This window comes from Phyllopteryx taeniolatus, chromosome 19 (assembly GCF_024500385.1).
Source record: "Phyllopteryx taeniolatus isolate TA_2022b chromosome 19, UOR_Ptae_1.2, whole genome shotgun sequence".
In the NCBI taxonomy this organism is placed as follows: Eukaryota; Metazoa; Chordata; class Actinopteri; order Syngnathiformes; family Syngnathidae; genus Phyllopteryx; species Phyllopteryx taeniolatus.
The window spans coordinates 16617058-16636163 of record NC_084520.1 but is presented as its reverse complement, the minus strand read 5'-3'; the positions used below and the strand labels follow the sequence as shown (position 1 = coordinate 16636163).

At 45.9% G+C, this 19106-nt stretch overlaps 2 protein-coding genes across 5 annotated transcripts in view; both read right to left on the bottom strand.

The window, feature by feature from the left end:
* The window catches only part of LOC133468968 (disintegrin and metalloproteinase domain-containing protein 12), a 40920-nt gene extending 34826 nt beyond the window's left edge, over window positions 1-6094 (bottom strand). For all 4 annotated transcript variants that reach the window (XR_009785595.1, XM_061755448.1, XM_061755451.1 and 1 more), the window contains exon 1: window positions 5730-6094. Coding sequence is in view for 3 of the 4 variants with exons in the window: in XM_061755448.1 (XP_061611432.1) it covers window positions 5730-5808 (79 nt within the window). In the remaining variant the exon portion in view is untranslated. The remainder of the gene's footprint in view (window positions 1-5729) is intronic.
* Window positions 6095-7262: 1168 nt separating this feature from the next.
* On the bottom strand, window positions 7263-17844 carry c19h10orf90 (chromosome 19 C10orf90 homolog). The gene is made up of 12 exons (XM_061755232.1): window positions 17766-17844; window positions 17425-17594; window positions 16767-17346; window positions 15138-15207; window positions 13786-13856; window positions 11309-12170; window positions 10767-10892; window positions 10447-10556; window positions 9334-9502; window positions 8714-8762; window positions 8509-8611; window positions 7263-7392 (listed from the first exon to the last, which is right to left on the bottom strand). Exons 3-12 carry the CDS (start codon window positions 17298-17300, stop codon window positions 7354-7356), a joined length of 2133 nt encoding a protein of 710 aa, XP_061611216.1. The 5' UTR covers window positions 17301-17346; window positions 17425-17594; window positions 17766-17844; the 3' UTR covers window positions 7263-7353.
* Window positions 17845-19106: the final 1262 nt, after the last annotated feature.

Here is a 19106-nt window from a genome sequence, read left to right as displayed (position 1 = left end):
GGCACATAGAAACAAACAACCATCCGCACTCACAGTCATGCCTACGGGCAATTTAGAGTCTCCAATGAATGCATGTTTTTGGGATGTGGGAGGAAACCGGAGTGCCCGGAGAAAACCCACGCAGGCACGGGGAGAACATGCAAACTCCACACAGGCGGGGACGGGGATTGAACCCCGCACCTCAGAACTGTGAGGCTGACGCTCTAACCAGTCGGCCACCGTGCCGCCAACTATCAAACAGTATGGCATCAAATGAAAATGCATATTCCACAAATCGACCTACAAAAACGGCGTTTGGCGGCGATTGCGCGGTAACCAAGGGTCCAACGGTGTTCCTCTGTCTGCAACGATGGCGGCTCGTGTCCGGTAATTCATCGCGGAGGATCCCGAAAGGGGGAGGGGCCGTGGCGGAGGCAATCGGAGTTTGTGAAAGCGTATCAGCCATCAAGCTCCTCTTTGAATTAGCATCATTTGTTTGCGTCGGGATACGCTTGTCGATCGCAGTAAGCGTCTCGTCAGCCGCGATGGATGAATGTTGCCTGAATTTCCCCTCGAGGGACTGTCATGAGTAACATAAATGTGTTTGAAAAATCCATCCATTTTGTTTATGAGTATCCATATCAGCATTCCCCCCAAAGAAACAACAACAACAAAAGTTTCGATCTGCATTTTAATGAGGGAACATAGCAGTCCATAATATGTTCATTTTTTTAAAACATAGAGTTATGGCATCATTAAATAGAATTAAAAGGAATTCAACAGTTTTCGTCACACGCCATCGTTTGAATGGCCATTGTGTTGCTCTTTCTGCTGTGCCCGCCTTGGCCACCTGAGGGCAGTACAAGACGGACAGGTGGCTACAGTGCCCATTGAGACGACGGCACTAATATTAGTCGCTCTTCGCACAGGATAAAGAATATGACACTGAGAAATGCGACATTGTCTGTCTACGTGTGTTGCTGCACCGTTTGTGTTCAGTTGCTTAAAGGGCTATTGCGCTGAACACAGATGCTATTTAGCATTAGCATTAAGCTATGAGACGAAGAGGCTACGCTTCAACCAGACAGCTTGAAGCCTCTTTTTTTGAACAATTGTTCGCTATTTGCCAAATTCCTGCTCATTGTTCACTGTCACCATACGGCGCTCGCATCTCAAGTCTGCGCTCGCAAGTCAAAGCCAAAACTCGGCACTCGTATCTCAATGCACACCTGTACCCGCAAACAACCCGTGCGAGCGCACACGTTAGAGCCGGAGCCCAGGTTCCAACCCGAACCGAGGCAGACGTGCTAACCGCTACGCCACTGTGCTTCCCAAATTCAGTCTGGGAATTTTTTCCTGGATGGAATCCTCTCATCCCAAAACCTCATCATTCATCATTCTGGCGCTGGTGTTCGCTTTCGTTGCTTTTTGTTGTCTCAACTCGTGATTGGGCCAGTTTCAACTCAACACTATGCCCTAATTTATTCCATATGCGCTTTATTCGCGGCACATTTCCTCCTTGTGGTTCACGACCGAAAGCGTATCCTCGCGTGCACTTATTTGTCTACCGTACAACGGATTCCTGCTTTTAAGACTTTTCTTTTTTTTTTTTTTTTAGGAATCTGACATTTTCTCAAGATCTTCAAACGTAACATCTGAGCGTGTCCTTGTACACCTTTTTTTTTCACTCTGAGTACTGTAGATAGGACTACTTTGCCGACGTGCCCGTATCCCCTTTCAGGCTACACGCAGGGGCCGCGACCTCATCAAGCGCGCATCGATGGAGCTACCCGAGCGCCACATGTCGGATAAGCAAACGCCGATGCGGATACATTGTTATTTCTCGCTGGCGGCGGGTGGCGGCGTTCGGGGGGAAAAAAAACGCTGCGAGGCATTAATAAATGCGTTGTTTGTTTGGTGGAGCAAAGTAAGCAGCAGAAAAGGACGGCAGGGGTGAATTATTGATGCATACGCAAAGGTCGCAAGTACCAATTCTGCGGATGTGTCGGAATTGTTGAGGCAGATTCACCCAAAAAAGACATGCAGTCGTATTCGCAGTTTTTTTCACCATTTCAGTTTTCTGATTTTATTTTTGGGGTGTGGCTAAAACAGGGCCCAGTGACGCACTTCGGCGTCGGGCACGAACTTGACCGCCTTTCTTCGTATCAGTGGTTATCCGACGCAATTGCGATGGACAGTTAGCTATCTCGCTATACCTTCACCACGAAAAAAACCTCTTCCGCTGACGTGGCCTTATTAGAGCGCCTCGTCGTCTGCCGCGAGTGCGTGCACATCACCCAGAGAAAGAAGGTGGAGCGCGTGGGAGTTTTTAAAAATTGTATTTTAAATTTCGACGTGAGTGTGGCAGTGCGGCATTCACAAATTTGCAGATTTTTTTTGGGGGGGGGGTGGGTGAACCTATCCACCGTTTTGCTGTTTTTGCATTAAAAAATGGCGCCATCTTCGTGCCAAGCATTTATGTTGTACTGAAGGGAGGAGCTACATTTAGTCAAGCCATAGCTATGTCTAATAGAACAATGGTATCTATGGCAAGTACAGATCATTTTGTGCGGGCATCAGTTACTGGCGGATATCCGCTATTCTCATATTTGTATTTGTGGTAAAATAAAGAATCCTTATTTCTCGCGGCACACTCGTGGTCGGGAATGCCTGACGTAGCTTCCGTGCCAAGCGTCGGCATTTTGGTGGCCGTCATCAACTACTTCGATAAGGGAAGCAGGCCATGCAATGAAATGGAATCTGATCAGGGTATTATTATTTATTTCAAAGCCATAAGCAGGACATTTACCACCAGGCTCCATTTAGTGGTAAGTAACTTTTCAAAGTCTTTTTATTTTAGTTATTTATTTTTTACTCCTATACCCCCTGCCTTTTTGTGTAATGAACCCATTCACTGTCACACTAGCGGAACGTCGAACACATAATCACCGTTCGGGGAAACGGATGGCCCCCGCAGCTAAAAAGTCATCTTGATCTCAGCGAGAGGTTAATATTCTCCCAGACAGACGCGACCGCCATGCAAAGACCACCGCCACCCACTAACCCCTCCTCTCCTTCGCCTTACTTATCCCGAGCGGTGAAGGTCGGCTTCTGGATAGCGAGCCGTGTGAAAAGTTCATGTTCACGAGCTCCACGTGACGGATTTCATTTACGGCCGTCTGGCATCCATTAAAAGGGAAACGCTGAAACCGGACAGGCGATCGAGCTCGGCGGCTGCCAGGTCGCCGAAGGGTGGCAGCCTCCTCGTTACCTCGCAAATGTGTCACGTCGCCCGTAAACTTTAACCAAGACTGACACACGGATGAACTTAAAACCTCTTTTTTTTCCACTTTTTTGTAAGTGAGACTGGTGTCTTTTGACTCTTTTTTTTTCTCTGTCTATCAGCAAAGAAATACAGCGGTACCTTGACTTACAAGTTCCGTAATTAACGTGTTTTGCAAGTTAACACATTCACTGCCATTGACGGCTTTAGAAGTCAAATATACATGTTCACTGGGAAGGCTGGCAGTGATTAAGAGTTGTCACTTGGTCCAGTTTTTGCTTTGTGTTGCCAGCCCCAATTTTGGGCGAAGTGAAATGAAAGGAGAAATAATAGAACTGTAATGCCCTCGAATGTGGGCAAGGAGAGCCACAGTCGCCATGCACTTGCAGCCGTTTATTGAACGGGACACACAGTCGAAATGAGAACACGCGCAAGGAGGTGCTGCTGTAGGCCACCACTCAGTGCCCAGACGCTCACACGCAGAGTAACCGGCCGACCCGAATCCAGCCGCCGATGTCAGTCGGCTAGGCCACGCCCCTTAAAGACACACATCCAACATATGGATTGTCGGTCGGTCTGCGGTCGGATGGTCGGTCGGTCCGTCGGTCAGTCAGACTGTTGATTCGTTAGTCAACTGGTCAGTCGTGAGTCAATCGGTCAGTTGCTCTGTCAGTCGGTCGGTCAGACCATCGGTCACTCAGTCAGTTGCTTAGTCGGTTAGTTTGTCGGTCAAGCTGTCAGTCAGTTTAAAACGAAATAAGCCGTCATCCCAATGATTTCATATGTGGATAAAAAAAAAAAAGGGCTTGGAAGTCGATCAACGTCAAAGGAAAAAGAAAAAAAAGATGATTAATATCCACTGAAAATGGTTAAACATTCAGCGATAAATCATGCACAAAGAAGGGGGGGGGGGGGGAATACTCCCAATGGCAGCATTCGAGCGTGCCTTCTTTGATCCACGCCTTACTGATGAATTAATTGTCGTGTTGGTGTCGTGTCCACACGAGCAGGTAAACAAAAACAAGCCTCCGAGTGGCAGCGGTGGAGAGGAAGAAGCTGCCCCCCTCCCCCCCCCCCCGTGAAACCAGACGGAGACGAGGAGGGCGAGGCCATCGAGCCCAAAACTATCAACTCTTGATCAATAAATGAACACTGTTGCACACGCGCACACTTGCCCTTGTTGCCTGTCTCTTAATTAACTCCCAAGATTCGTCAAGAAGAAGAAGAAGAAGAAGAAGAAGAGCGAGTCAGTGGCACAGTGTGAAGATGTGAGAGGTTACTCATCGTCCACACGCACGCGCACACACGCATACATTCCAGAGTTGCGTTCATGAACGCATTCGCACAGCCGCCTGCAACTTCAAGAGACCAAAAAGGAAAAGTTGGACACTTGATTAGGAAGCATCCGACCAGCTGTTCCGCATATTTTCACTTTTTTTTGTTTTTTTGGAGGGGGGGGGGGGGGGGGTAAGCAAAATATTAGGAACAGCTCTCGCTCTATCAAATCAATAGATTTTTTTTTTTTTTTACATTCATGGTTATGTATTATATACACAATCAATTAAAAAATAAGTTGTAATACATTTATTTAAATGATTAAATTACAGTATTTTGTATGTATAAATACAATTATTTAATTTAGATTTTTTTTTATAATCTAAATGAGGGTTTTATTTAATTTGTAAAGTATTGTGTCATATAAATGAAGTCAATTATTGTTAGAGTTCCAAATTAAGAATAAAATGTATTGATTTTATTTTGTCATTTGTATGCATTATTTTGTGATTATACTACAAGTGCCTACAAATAATGTCTCTGCATTTATTCATGTTTTTATTTTTCAAAATGTGTATATTTCATTGACTTTCCATTCAAATATATTCATTCATGAAATTTGACTTTTTACTCATGATGATGTAGGGTATATTTAGAAAATCTATAAAAATATCAATATATGAATTATACATCTCTGGGGGGAAATGAAACCCGTGCAAAATGATCAGTTTCTTTGATTTTGCCATTTCTAGGTATATTGTATATGCTTGAGTAAAAGGAAAATTATTGTTCTAATTCTTCCAAATGGCAAATAAAAACATTGTCATTTTTTTTTCTTTTTTGGTGTTTTTTTTTTCTGAGCTATTTATAAAACAACGATTCTTAATCGTATTTATTTCATTTATTTTTATTTATGACGGTTTCCCCCCCTTATTGCGTTTTGATAAACATCTTTGGATATCCACAATATTACTCGGCAATATACTTGTATTTCTTACGAATATAATAACAGCACCTTATTCCATTATGCTGTCAAAACAGATGCCATTTTTGTTCTGCTTCTATTATGTCCCCCCCAGTAAGAGGAGCGCTGCATACAGTATATTCCCCTTTCCCATACACAACGTCGCACACGCGCTTTTGACATCGTTACCTCGTGCGCGCGCGCGTGCCATTCGCCCGTGCGCCTTACCTCCCGCAGGGTGACGCGCGCTCACGCACGCACACGCCAGAAGTGCCGCGGTCAAAATCCCCAAGTTGCCGCCGGCCATGGCTGCCTGCCTGCGCGGATCAGTGCGGCCGGAGCGTCATCTTCATCATCAGCATCAACATCATCATCATCACCACCACCACCACCATCATCATCATCATCATCATCATCATCCTCTTGCGAGTCAAATGACGCCGTGAGACGTGATCAAGTTTGCAGGGAAATCCCGTAGACGGCGAGCCATTGTTGGGGAGAACAAAAACAAAAAAACACAAAAAAACGGCCGAGTGGAAGGAAGTGGAGACGAAAAAGCAGACGACGGTAAATGAAGACTTGAAGAAGGAAGGAGGACAAGAAGAAGAAGAAGAAGAAGTGTTTTGTGTCTTGTGAGTGACTGACCATGTGCGACACGAGCCACTCAGGGTCCTAAAGCCCGCCCGCCAGGGACCCGAGAAGTCAGGCACGTGCACACATGGCCACTAGCTTGTGCTCAAGCACTTACCCTTTGCCCTAGATGAAAGAAAATGCCTTTTTTGTGTTGCACCCCTTTTTTTTTCTTCATTCTTCAATAGTTAAAAAAAAGTATTACCCAAAGTATTTTGAAGTCTGACAGGCATTTTTTTTTTTTTTTTTGCATCACTCAGCGCTATACGTCATCGTATAAACATAAAGACAAAGGAGGCGGTCCCAAGCTGCGGTAATATTACTATTATTTTTTTGAGGAGGATAAAGAATATAAACAGTACTTGTGAGTATCGTTATACCGTCTGTCTACATGTGCGTCGGGTCGCAACACGTTTCTGTTCTCGCTGGCTCAGTTGCGCTTGAGATACGCGCACGCATTCACGCGCTGCGGCTCAGCTGTGTCATAAACGGCCAGTGTGCGCTCGGACAAAGACGCCGTTCACGCCGGCCACTCGTCATTCAAATGCGGCAAAGAGGTCACATTCCGACATCTCCCCGCTTCATAACTTGGCGCCGCGCGCTTGCCCGTCTGCTTTTGCGCTGTCAGGCGCTTTAATTCGTTCTCGTATTCAAATCATCTTTCCCCGTTGGAATGCCAAAAATCTGTTCCAAATGTAATATATACGTTTTGATAAGAAAAACAGCATATTGTACTTCAGAAACATCCAGCAATGACATTTTTTGCTTCAATGCCATTACCATTGGGCTGCTTCTGATGGGCGTGCCTTGGCCACCTGGGGGCGGTAGAATACTGACAAATCAATATACAGTACATGGAGATGGTCCCTAGTAAGCTGAAGTGATATTAGTTGTTTTCAGAGTGGATCCAAAAAATATTGGCATATTGTCTGCCTTCATGAGCCGCTGCACCGTTTGTGTTCAAATAGCCATTCCTTAAAGGGTTAGAATACCGCGACACCGATGCTATTAGTTAGCCCGTCTATGGCGTTTTTGCCAGAATTGTTAGAGGCGCGAAGTCCAGCGCGCATGCTCATCATGACAGGACACACGGAAATCAACGAAGAGCCAAGGTTGACTGGAAGACAATCATTTGATAATTTGCCGTGCAACTTTATTGATTTATCATTTTTCACTGATACAATAAGTTACTTGCATAGGACACAATGCCGTCGTCCGCCATTCACTTGCTGCTCCTGTGAAGAATCTGATCCAACAGTTTCTAGAAAACAGGGGGGGGGGGGGGGGAAAGGAACCCACTCAGTGATTATCTATTATTCATGGGAGGCCGCTTGGATTCTAACTTGGATGACTGTAAAATTACCCAAAACTACAAAAATGGAATCGTTTCGAGACACAAATGGCTTGTGACTTCTTAAGTGTGACAGATATGAGTCAACACTGCCCTCTAGTGGAACGTAACTGTGGTTGGCGTAGAACTGCTCGGAAAAAATGTAATGAAAACATTAGGAAGAAAATAGACGAATATTTGAGTTAAAAAAAATCATCAAATATAAGAATACAAATATTAAAAATTGATGTAAAAAAAAATATTAGTCAAAACTTCAGAACTGTTGGGTAGGCGTGCTAACCATTAGTTTATTGTAATGGCAAAATACAACACTATTGGATTCAAAATTAAAAGAATAAACACCAGAAAATAATAAACAAAAATATGAAAATATTTAATGAAAATCCATAAGTATTAGTAATATTCGGGGAAATATATTGGACAAAAAAAAAATAAAGTTTAAAACAAAATTATCCAGAACATTTGAACTGTGAGGCAGACGTCAACCACTAGGGTACCGTGCCACCAAAATACTATTAGACTAAAAAAAGAAATATATATAATAATAATAACTAACTAACTAAAATAAATAACTAATACAAAGATATTACTTGAAAAAATATAAAACAGTTAAAATACACACAAAGACTAAATGATTGTGAAAAATCCACAAATATTAGCAAAAATATACAAAAATAGTTGGGAAAATAACACACAAATATTAGAACAGAATGGAAACATACTAGACGAAATGAGGATACATTTTATCCAGAACCTCAGAACTGTGAGGCCGACGATCTAACCGCTAGTCACTGTGCTGATAAAATACTAGACACTATTAGATTGGGGGGGAGTAAGATGGAAAATACTGTCCACAAGTTTTTGAATAAAATACAAAAATGTTACTGTTAAAAAAAAATCAACTAAAAGACAAAAATACTCGAAAAAGTAATAAAGAAAATTAAAAAAAATGTAAAAAAATATGAGGAAAAAAATCCATACACATTAAATTTGCTGTACTGTATATGAAGTAGATTTTTTGGGTACCTTTTTGAAAAGCTCCACTCGCTGTCTATTGGTCAAACAGGCCTCCTCCTTCTTCTTCTTCTTCTTCTCTTCCTCCTTTCGCCTCGCCACGTCTGTTAGCGGCCTGGCGTAGTGAAAATGAAAAAAAAAAAAAAAAAAAAAAGGTCAGCATTTTTGCGATATGATATAACCCTCATATTTAATGCTGACATGACAAATTACTCACCGATTGGATATAAACTCCTTGGCTCCCTGTCTGGATTTCAACAGATCAGCTAGAAAACACCAAAAAGGGAATATTTGTTGCATGCCACTATCTCTGCTGACACTTTTGGATTATTAATGTATCTATTTTTCAAAATTTGAACAGTATCTTTAATTGCAAAATGAATAAAACGACATGTAGCAATTCAAATAGTATGTTTGTAGTACTCCACAATGGCCACGAGATAGCAGTAAGCACATCTTTACTAGAAATGCTTGACTGCATAGCAAATAAATAAGGTCAAATATGTAACATACATACAAATAGGTATGGTCATGAAAATTGTTTTCCTTATCTAATGTACACTGAACGACTGTGTCTTTTCCAGATACATGGCATATTAATGAGTTACTAAGGACTATGTTGTAAAAAAAAAAGTCATTTAAAAAAAATATAAACCACAATTTATGAGCAAATACTATTCGCACCATAGTGAGTTAGTCGCTTTGTTTTCTCAATGTAATGTAAATTAATACTGCTTAATTATTCATTTGTGTATTTCCCAGCTGCATGGCATATTAATGACGTACCAAGTATGACGTTGTCCATAAAGTTCACGAGTGAATATTTGCTAATGTTACCGTTGGCGGCGCGGGCGTGGCGTTGAGCGTCCGTTGGCCTGCGAGCGGCGAGGCTTTGCGGGCCTCCCGCTCTGAGGCGGCCCCTCCTCTCCTGCGCCCGCCGCCCCACCTCCTGCACGCGTTCCTGGGAGCGAGCGATGAAGCGTGGTCTGGACCTCTGCAGAGCTTCCTGCAGATATCAAAATCATATTTGTCTCCTTCCTGGCATGCTCGCTTCACAAAAGCCTCACGGAGGAACGCCATAAATAGGCTGTGTGTGAAAATATGAATGAGCAAAACAACCTGCACATTTTTCCAAAGTTTCATTCTTTGAGAAGGCAGCTTTATGTTTTTGATTTAAAAATTGCTAACACGACGGCATTGAATCACATTCACCTACTCGGGGGCTCCACGGAAGACGGACCGAGGCCTTGGCATTGCCTACAGATGCCACAAGATGGCGACAAAGCCATTGTTTTGCGATTAGACAAAACTATGGCCTGACTAAAGGAAGACCTTCACCTCACTTTAACGTACCAAGAGTATTAAGTATTCGATGAAAAATAAATCTAATAAATATTGACAGCATATACGCCCCCCAAAAAAATCATTGAAACATTGAAACTAAAAACCAAAAATACGAGAACAACTTGCTGTGTGGGGCCACAGAGGCCGAATGAAGTACACTCGTCCACTGCAGCGCACTTGTTCGTCTTTCCGCCGACAAATACTGTGCACATTTGACAGGTGTGACCAATAAATAGCTCGACGTAAAGCGCACGTTACCTTTTTGGGGAAAACTGTTCACTAGCTGCCGAACTGCGCAGACGTTACTGGGGATCTAAAATTTCATTTTAGACGACAGTATGGCAGTACTTTTGGAGTGCTGCGAGACTGTGCAGATATTTCTCATGTAAAATGGCTGCCTTTACTCCCAAAATATTAATAATAAAAATAACAATTGGGTAGCTATCAGAAGTATAGATTTGAAGCAGAGCACCAGATTCAAAGATTGCATTAGCTCGCATCTGTCGAGTGCACGTGATTTCAATTCAATAACAATCAAAACTCGCTTTTGGATGAAACCATATTGGAAAGAGCCATGATTTTTTTCGATTCAGAGAAGGAACTCACCTGGAGGGAAATAGTATGACGCGATGTTTGAAGGTCAGGAGTGGGCGGGGCCAGTTCCGCACGAGGGTCAACCCGCTTCAGGACGTCGCTATTCAGCTCTGCGCATTTTCCTTCGTCCGCCGCCGAGGAAGAGAGAGAACCGTATTGTTTTCACGTTGATCTACACGCGACGCCGCTCCGAAGCCCCCGCGGGCCGCGCCGGGGGGGCATCTGACTCAATCGAAGACGTCGGCCGCGGAAGCCGAAAGTGCGGCGCTCGCAACATTTTCAGGTCATTGTGACCGAAATCAATGTTTAATAAGGGTGGGAAGTAATCATACCTGCGGATTCCCCCTCCGAATTGCAGCGCGGCGCTTTCTTCTTACTGAGCTGCCTTTGGAGTTTGATGTTCGCGATGATGGCGGCCGCATTCCGGGCCAGGACTTCCTCCGGAGACTGCTGAGGGTCTGCAGTGCAAACGAAGGAAATACAAAGCACTCATTGGCTGTAGCGTCCTGGAAATGTACTTTTTTTTTTTTTTTTTAGAACTCTCAGGCCTTCAATTTTCCATCCGTCTCCATCTTGTTTGTGTCATTTTTCCCATTTATGCCCGTGCGTCTTTTGTCTCACTAACTTCAGTTCTTGTCGTGTAAAATATCAATTCATTTAAGTTTCTTTAACCCAGTTTGTAAAACAACCTCAAAAATGAAATTTTGGATATATTTTTGGTACAGTGGCGCCTCGAGATACGAGTGACCCAACTTACAAGTTTTTCGACATACGAGCCGTCGTTACGACGATTGGTTTTTGCTTTGGCTTCCGAGCAAAAAATTGAGACACGAGCGAGGTGTGGCGAGAAAGAAAAAAGAAAAAAAAGACCTACCCGGAGTTTGAATGAGGGTGAGGCACGGAGTCGAGCTCCACCGGGCAGCGAACGGCTCCCGGTGGTCGCTCTTTGGTGTCGCCCGGAGGTTCTCTTGGGGGAGCCCCAAGCTCCATTTCCTCTTGGGTTCTTCAGCAGGAGCAGGCTCCCCATTTTGAACCGGATCTGTTGTTACGGCCTCGACATAAGTCGGTCCTTCCGGGTGCTTCCGAGTCCCGTTTTGCTCGCCATCCGTCGCGTAGCTGTTCGTGCACCGAGTCCCCGGACTGTAGCTCTCCTTATGCTCGGTCACTTTGATGATCGCGACCTTTCTTCTGGGGGTCACGGGCAGGGGGCCGACGGTGGTCCTCTGCTCAGTCACTTTGACGATGGTGGCCTTCCTCGAGTCCATGGCGTCGGCGCCGCGGCCGGGAGGCCTGTCCGACGCGGTGAGACTCGCCGAGCGGCCGACTTTCCGGCTGGAGATGGTGATGGACGAGAAACCCACTTTGTTGCGTGGGACCAGAGTGGTCGGCGCGGATGCGGTCTGGATGCGCGACGGTTGTAAGCTGTGGCGCCTGTACGGCCGGCAGGGGGGCGTCACGGGCGGACCGCCGCTCGCCCCGCGCGAGGGATCGAGCACCTGGTACTCAGGGGAAGTTGCGCGCGGACTACTTAGCAAGGGTTCCTCTACTCTGGGCGGCTCTTCTGCTCTGGTTCTTCTGCCCGGAGAGGGCCCCCGATGGGGGTGTAAGGGGATCTCCGTGGGGCGTTGACCGGAGCGAGTCCCTGACAGCCCGTTACTGTTCCAGCCTCTTCTCAGCGCTCGCCAGATTCCAGATCCTTGCGGCTCATTAGCAGCGCACCTTTGTTTGTCTGGCACCTGTAGAGGAGATGGGAGGTGATTACTGCGCCAGCTTCAGGACGCTCATCCCGTCAGTGCCTTGACATTGTATGACACACGGCACCCTACCCTGCGGAAAACGACCGTCGTTGAATGAATTAAGCCTGAGGCCTTGACAGTGTGACTACTTCTTAAAATAGCGGGTCAGCTGCCTCGCCTCCCTTCAGGGCTCCGACTGTTTTTTCTCCAGTCAGATGATTCTGGGCTCGACACAGTCGATACCTCGCCAGCCACGGAGGCAGCGAGCGAGGCCGACGCAGCACCCGGCGTCTGCGACTTGTCCCTCGTAGAATAACAATGAGACTGCAGCCTCAATAAAGGGGCCGGAAAAGCAGAAAAAAAAAAAAAAGCGGCACATCTTTAGAGGCTCCTGACGCCGTTTATCGAGCACGGAGGAGATGCTGATGCACTGCGTCCTGGTTAGTAGTTTATGGCCTTGTAATGCAACTTGTTATGAGGAGAATGTTAGTAGAGTGTCGTACAAAAACTGATGCACTAGTAGGTTAGAATCTAACATCGCAGCAGGAGCAGGATCACTCAAAAAGGCTGGGGGTGCCGACTGCTTGAGGAAACTACTGAACCCTATGTAGTGTTTTGATTTATTTTTTTTGGGGGGGGGGGTTAAATTTGCACATTTTAACATGATTTAACAGTATTACATTTTTCAGATGAAATAGAACCTTTCAACAGGAACAGCAAATGACACACAATCAGTGTTTTGGAAAAAAAGACCAGAAGCTTAAACAGTCGACCCCTATTGTAATCCATGAACAAGTGATCCTCCCTCATAATTACCGTGAAAAAAAAATCTGGGAAAAATGCGGATATGCACGGGGATAGGGTACCCAAAAAAATGCAAATAAGCACAGAGCCAGATTATAAACACACAAATAAGCGGGGGCTTCCGCGAATCATGAGGAAAAGGTTCCCCTCCAAAAATCCACCAATAATTCAATGTGCCAATGCCAAACCGCGACTATGCGGGGGTCGACTCTATAGCATTTTTCGGTCAATATAATATAGAGAATTTCAACAGGAACATGAACAGGACGTCGCATGCAACATCAACATCAACAGGAACAGCAAGTCATGCGCTATACAACAAACAACAGAGTGCATTTGATGTCAAAACAGAAGCACCGAATGGGACAATTTCAACAGGAGCAGGAACAATAAGTGACTTGCAATCCTTGTTGTTGTTTTTTTTTTTTTATGAGAAATTGTGTTAACTGTCAACATATGAGGTGACCTGCAGTACCTTACAATCAGTCCTAAACATGTAACAACTAACTAGCTAGCCGGCTAAATAACGAACATGATGAAGTCGGACTGACACATGCTAAGAAAACGACATTTTCAACATTGCAGAACAAGTTGAATGATATCTGCCCAGAAATAGCTACTCTGTATTCATTATAAAACGCATGTCATAAGGTTTCGGGCCTCCCAAAACACCCTTTCGAAAACAGCTTTTACATTTTGGAATTGATGTTAGTGTTCATTCAGGCGACGAACATGGCGCTCTGTAGTTTTTCCCCATATCGGCGCATATCGACTCGAGTGCAAAGCTTCCGCGCACACGCGTGTCGGCTACCTGCTCGGTGGCGGGAGACGGCCGCTCGGGTGTCCGCCACGTCCTGCGCTGACTCCTCTCCGCTTGGCCATCTGTGACATTGTGGATCGAGGCAAAACAAACCATCACAACATGCGCTCGTCCTTCTCTGCCTTACACACACATGCAGACGCGCGCGCGCATATGTTTGGCTTACCTCACACTCACATTGATAATGTTGACAGTGTCAATAATGGATGTTAGCAAGGTAACGTGAACGCAGCCCCAAACAAGAACACTCTCTTCGGGGCAGGGTTTCTCACTCCCCCCCGGGAGTCCGCAAAATAAATTACAATAACATATGTCGTATCATTTAAAAAGACCCAAAAAGTTTGATAACTCTCACTCAGGGCGCAGTATGGTACTCATCGGTGGCATTTGCATCTGCTGCTGCTTCTGTTGCCAGGACAACCGTTCGGGGATAACCCCTGCATCCTCGCCGGGCCCCTGAATGCTTTGGAGATGATCCCTTCTCATTTCCGCAGGAGACAAGTTCTGAAAATGGCACCTTTGCAAAATGTGATTGGTGCTAGAAAAACACCAATAATGTGTTTTCAGCGATGTTGCCAGAAGGGAAAGTGCCTCGCCGCGTTCCATCTGACTCACCCGATGTCTAATTTGTGTCTCGGCAACAAAACAAAAACAAAAAAAAAAGGCAGCAGACTAATTTGTGTGCCCAGGAGAATCCGGTCATTACTCCAGCGGCGTTTGTGCCCATCCTCCCAATCTATTCCTCATGCCGACGGCCCGTTAAGCCTCAGCTAAAGAGGACGCGGGGCGCACACAGTGAAACTTGGTCAGTAAACGAGAAGACTTCTTTTTTGGGGATCATTTGCACATTAGCACGAGGCAATCACAGCTTTATCTTTCCAGCTGCCGAGGACGGATTGCTTTGATTCCCGCAAGCAGTTCTGCGGTCTTGAGGGGATAGTCGATGTATAAACAAGGGTGAGGTTGGCGGATCAAACCTGGGATGAGTGAAGGACTGCCATGCTCCAAGATGAGCGGGGGAAAGGCTCCTTCTCCAATGAGTCTACATCTCATCTTAGCTTTCCGCCGCGAGGTCGCTATCTCTTTTTGTCAAATCTTCCAGGCTAATAGAGCGTCTTCTCCAGCAGACGCAATCCTGCCAGAGTGGCTGTGAGCAGCAGCTGCTCTCCAAATGGACTTGATTCTTTTTCATCATCCAGTGCAGCCGGTTCGGAGCATTTCTGGAGAGGAGCGGCCATCGCGGTGCTGATTAGAGGCAGGTCACCTGTGTGCTACGTCAGCCTTGAAATACGTTCCTTTTCCTACTGTGGCTAATGTGTTAGCCACGGTAATGTGGCACAAACCTTGTTGGCGCAGGCTGGCTGTTCCTCGACTCTTCGCAAACGTCGGCGTGATGGGTTGCTTCAGTTTCACCTGTAAACAAAATAAAAAATGAGTTAGCCGCGGAAAAAACATGCTTAGCGATAAAATGGGATCGTAATCTTTCATGTGATTAGGACTCAATGTGCGCGTATTTTCCGAGTGTCGGCAAACATAAACATAATCCTTGATGGCCTTCCACAAAGCTTCGTGCCAATAGGTTGAGTGGTTTTTGTATCATCGTGTCACACGGGAATCTACAGCACAACCGTGCCCGGACATTTTTGTGCTCGCCGCAGGTAAAATGTCTGTAGGGCTCAGTCCAACCAGAATCGCTGTGGATTAGGACTCAATAGAGTGCGGACCGCCGCCGAGGCCGAACTAAGATAAGTATGTCGCTTGGATTTTGTTGAATTCCCGATATCTATTCCTCAAGCTTTTGCAGTTGGCAGAGGTAAACGGTCTCTAGCGCTTCCGTTTACATAAAACAGAATCAATAAAAGGTATTTCAAAGTGAGATTCTGCTGTGACAGGGCCCGGGTTAAAGGGCCCTGTTGTTACGTAACTGTTGTTACGGTACGGCGGCCAAACAATTGCAGGGTAACGTTCACTGGGTAACGTGCCCAAAGAATTTGCCGCACATGAACTCGCTTCTCCTCAAGGCTCAACTTCTCACACCGCAGCTCCAAAGGAGTCGTAAACCTTTAGAAAAAAAACGCCCAGTAAGCTCTTTTCAAAAGGATGCGTTGCCTCGGGGGGGGGGGGGGGCCACAGAGACTTCACGACAAACGGCTCTCTGTGACACCTTCTCTTTTTTTTTTTTTTAAATCTCTGCTTTGCAGTTTTACCTTGAGACTCGCAGGCCTAAGAGTCACAAAGCCTGAGAGGATTACAGCGACAAATGCTCCGGAAACCAGAGTGGAATCTTGAGAAAATTGTGCTTCAAACGGTGCTCTGCCGCAAGGAACAAATACTCTCGAATCCAGGTAGCACCAACCACCCGGGAGACTCAGTGTGGACACGTTCTGCACTGTCAGCAACAGGGCGACAGTCGGACTCGCGACATCCTCCTAAAACACCGGTGTCAAACTGCTGGCCCGGGGGCCAGATCCGGCCCGCCACATCCTTTTATGTGGCCCGCGAAAGCCAATCAAAATTGCTCATTGTGTTCTGGTGTAACAGCATTGAGATATTTTTGCAAGCATCTTTTTGTTACCAATTTCCCCTTGGAAAAGAAATGTAATAGTGGAAAAACATGTTTCTAAAGGCTTCTGATTTCAAAACTGGCAGTTCATCTATGTGTTGTGTATACTGTATGTAATTACAGGATATGAGGTCATCTTTCATTTATACGGGTTCACAGTTGTAGCGGCCCTCTGAGTGAAGTCATAACTACGATGTGGCAAAAACGAGTTAGACACCCCTGCCCTAAAAGGTCAACAATCTACCCTCTTGGAGAAATGATTGGACTCTGATCTAGCTGTACTTTTGCAAGGACCAAAAAAATATGTTCCCAAATGAAGGGTACAAAAGCAGAAACGCTGAACACCCAATAATGAATGTGGGTTCCAAAACCTTGGAATGAGTTGGAAGTTAGGTGTCTATCGCCTTACCTGGGCAGCAGAGTGCGGTGAAAGCATTTGTCTTCGCTCCAATGAATCCTCTGCCTTCGTCAGTCTTCTTTGAATTGGGAGCCACCCGGTTTTCACCGGCACAACGTAACTGAGTTGGGACTGCTCCTTCTTCGGTGTCTGCGAGATGCGAACCCTTTCCAGACTCCCCGTGCGCCCCACGGGGGCAAAGAACTCACTTTGCAAGGACTCCCGGCTGCCCGGTGAACTGCCCCTCATGCTGCCGCAGGAAGACGAGACCCCGCCGAAGGAGGAACTGCGGTGCGGTTTCCAGTTCTGACCGCTTGGTTCTTTATCACAGGACGCCGGAGTTCGATCGGCGTCGCCTTGCGTCCTGTGAAAGTGCTGGCGCCGACCGTCCAGCCGTCTGCCCTCCGTGGCGCTCTGAGGCCGGGCGGCTCGGCGGGAGACGTAGGACGAGCTCTCCCCCTTGGAGCTCTGGCTCTCCCAGTACGACTCATCTCCGGACCTCCTCCGACCCATTGGCAGGTGAGCAGCTGGCCTTCGGAGAGTCATCCCTCCGGCGGCTCAGGTAACCCCTCGCGGGATCTCCGCTTTCAGGCTGCGACCAAAGACTTTTACACTCGAGGACAGTCTCGATCAAGTAGACCGCGCGTCAGCTGCCGATACCAATACTCACCGAAAGTGGACACTCCTCTTAATTTCTTCGTGACCAACTCTGACTTTGGATGTTAGACGTAAATAGTCTGCCTTTGGATAAACGAGGTGCTACGGGGCGCTGTCTCCAGTCAGGGGATGCTGCAGTGTGAGGGATGCTCGGCCCAACAAAAGAGTTATTGAGCATGAGGGCTGGTCATCCGGTACAAGGGAGGGCGATAAGGAGATACAAGGAGAAGGAGCGGGGCAGTTGGAGGAAAAAACAAAGACGTCCGTCAAAACAAAGACGCTTATTTAACATGTTTTTAACCCTCAAAACGTGTTGCTATGGAACATTCGGGTTGCTCGGGATGCTATACTTACATAACGTCCCCAATGAGATGATTCTAAATGTTATGCCGTGACTTCCTAACAGCAATATAACCACTGTTGCTTGTTGAACCCCCCCCCTCCCCCCCCCCACCCCCCATGTGGGCCCATCCCAGGGATCTTGTGATCGGCAGCTGAGGCTCTTCTGTCCTGGAGCATCCGTCTAGACCATGTGACCCTCGCAAGGCTGTCAGAGAAGTCGACGGGGATGCACGTGACGCTGCTCCGTGCGTGAGCGGTCGTGGCTTCAAGTTGAGGTTGTAAAAAAAAAAAGAAGAAGAACTCGAATTGACTTTGCAGTGTAATGAATGTCGGTGTTTAGCAGCGGAATACAACGGGAGCCCAAATGACTTTAAAGTGATGTCATTTGTGCTTAAAAATGCTAAGATGCAACACGCGGAATGAATTCGAGATGACGCAATGTAATTTGCATCATTTTTTTTCATTCGACAGTAAAGCTGGAGGCAGAAATAAAAGAACCCTCCAACCCCTTTTTTGTTCACTATGAATTCTGCGAAATGATCATCTAACTTTGATGCTGACGTTAGGTGAAAGAATTTTGCGTCGCTGGTCGGGCGGATAGGATACCTGCATGAGATTCGGCCTCATGCTTCAAAGTACGAGCCCTTGGAATTCGCCTTAAATGGCTGTTTGAACTTCTTGTTCAATTTCGGGGATCGGTACCCCCCCCCCCCAATTATGCATGTTGATAGGTGAAACTGGCATTGCCGCTCAATTTTTTCAAACTTTCTGGGTGTGGGGCAACCGAATGAGTTTTGTGGGAGGTTGTATTTGGGTGCCCTCAGGCACGTCAAGGGGCCGATTTAAAGCTATCAGAAAAATAATAAACATGCCGATTCCAAGGAAACAGAGAAAAACAAAGCTTCTTTTGTACATGTTTGGTTAATGTCACAAGAGCTGACATAAGAAACCCCTGTTGTTCAAAACAGCAAAAAAGCGAATAAAGTTTTTCATTATTAGCCATAAACAGTCATTAAAAAAAACAAAAAAACACTGCCTCTCATTGCACCAATAACGACATAACATAAAATAAAATAACAGTCAAACTTTTCATAGACACGTTCTGTATAGGTGCATTTTGTAATGACTTTGGTAGTATCAATATACTTTACTGCTTTAATTAATATCCTCTCGTATATTAACCTCCGTAAAGCTGTTGTCTTTGCATGTTTTTACTTCTCGCAACAGTGCATAAATTGTTTTACGAGGGAATAAAAGCACCCCTGAAAAACATTAGCCAGCTGGGGTGCGGGCGAGGCGGGGGGCGCATAACTGGGAGGGCCCTCACGCAGCATGCGAGCGTAATGTGCGCAT

Bases quoted from the DNA above. Each gene is read 5' to 3' on its own strand.
- c19h10orf90 (XM_061755232.1), bottom strand. From the start codon at position 17,300: ATGACTCTCCGAAGGCCAGCTGCTCACCTGCCAATGGGTCGGAGGAGG. The intron at 13,857-15,137 runs GTTTGTGCCACA...ACAATGTCACAG, and splicing joins AGCCAGCCTGCGCCAACAAG to ATGGCCAAGCGGAGAGGAGT. The intron at 8,612-8,713 runs GTGAGTAATTTG...TCACTACGCCAG, and splicing joins AAGGAGTTTATATCCAATCG to GCCGCTAACAGACGTGGCGA.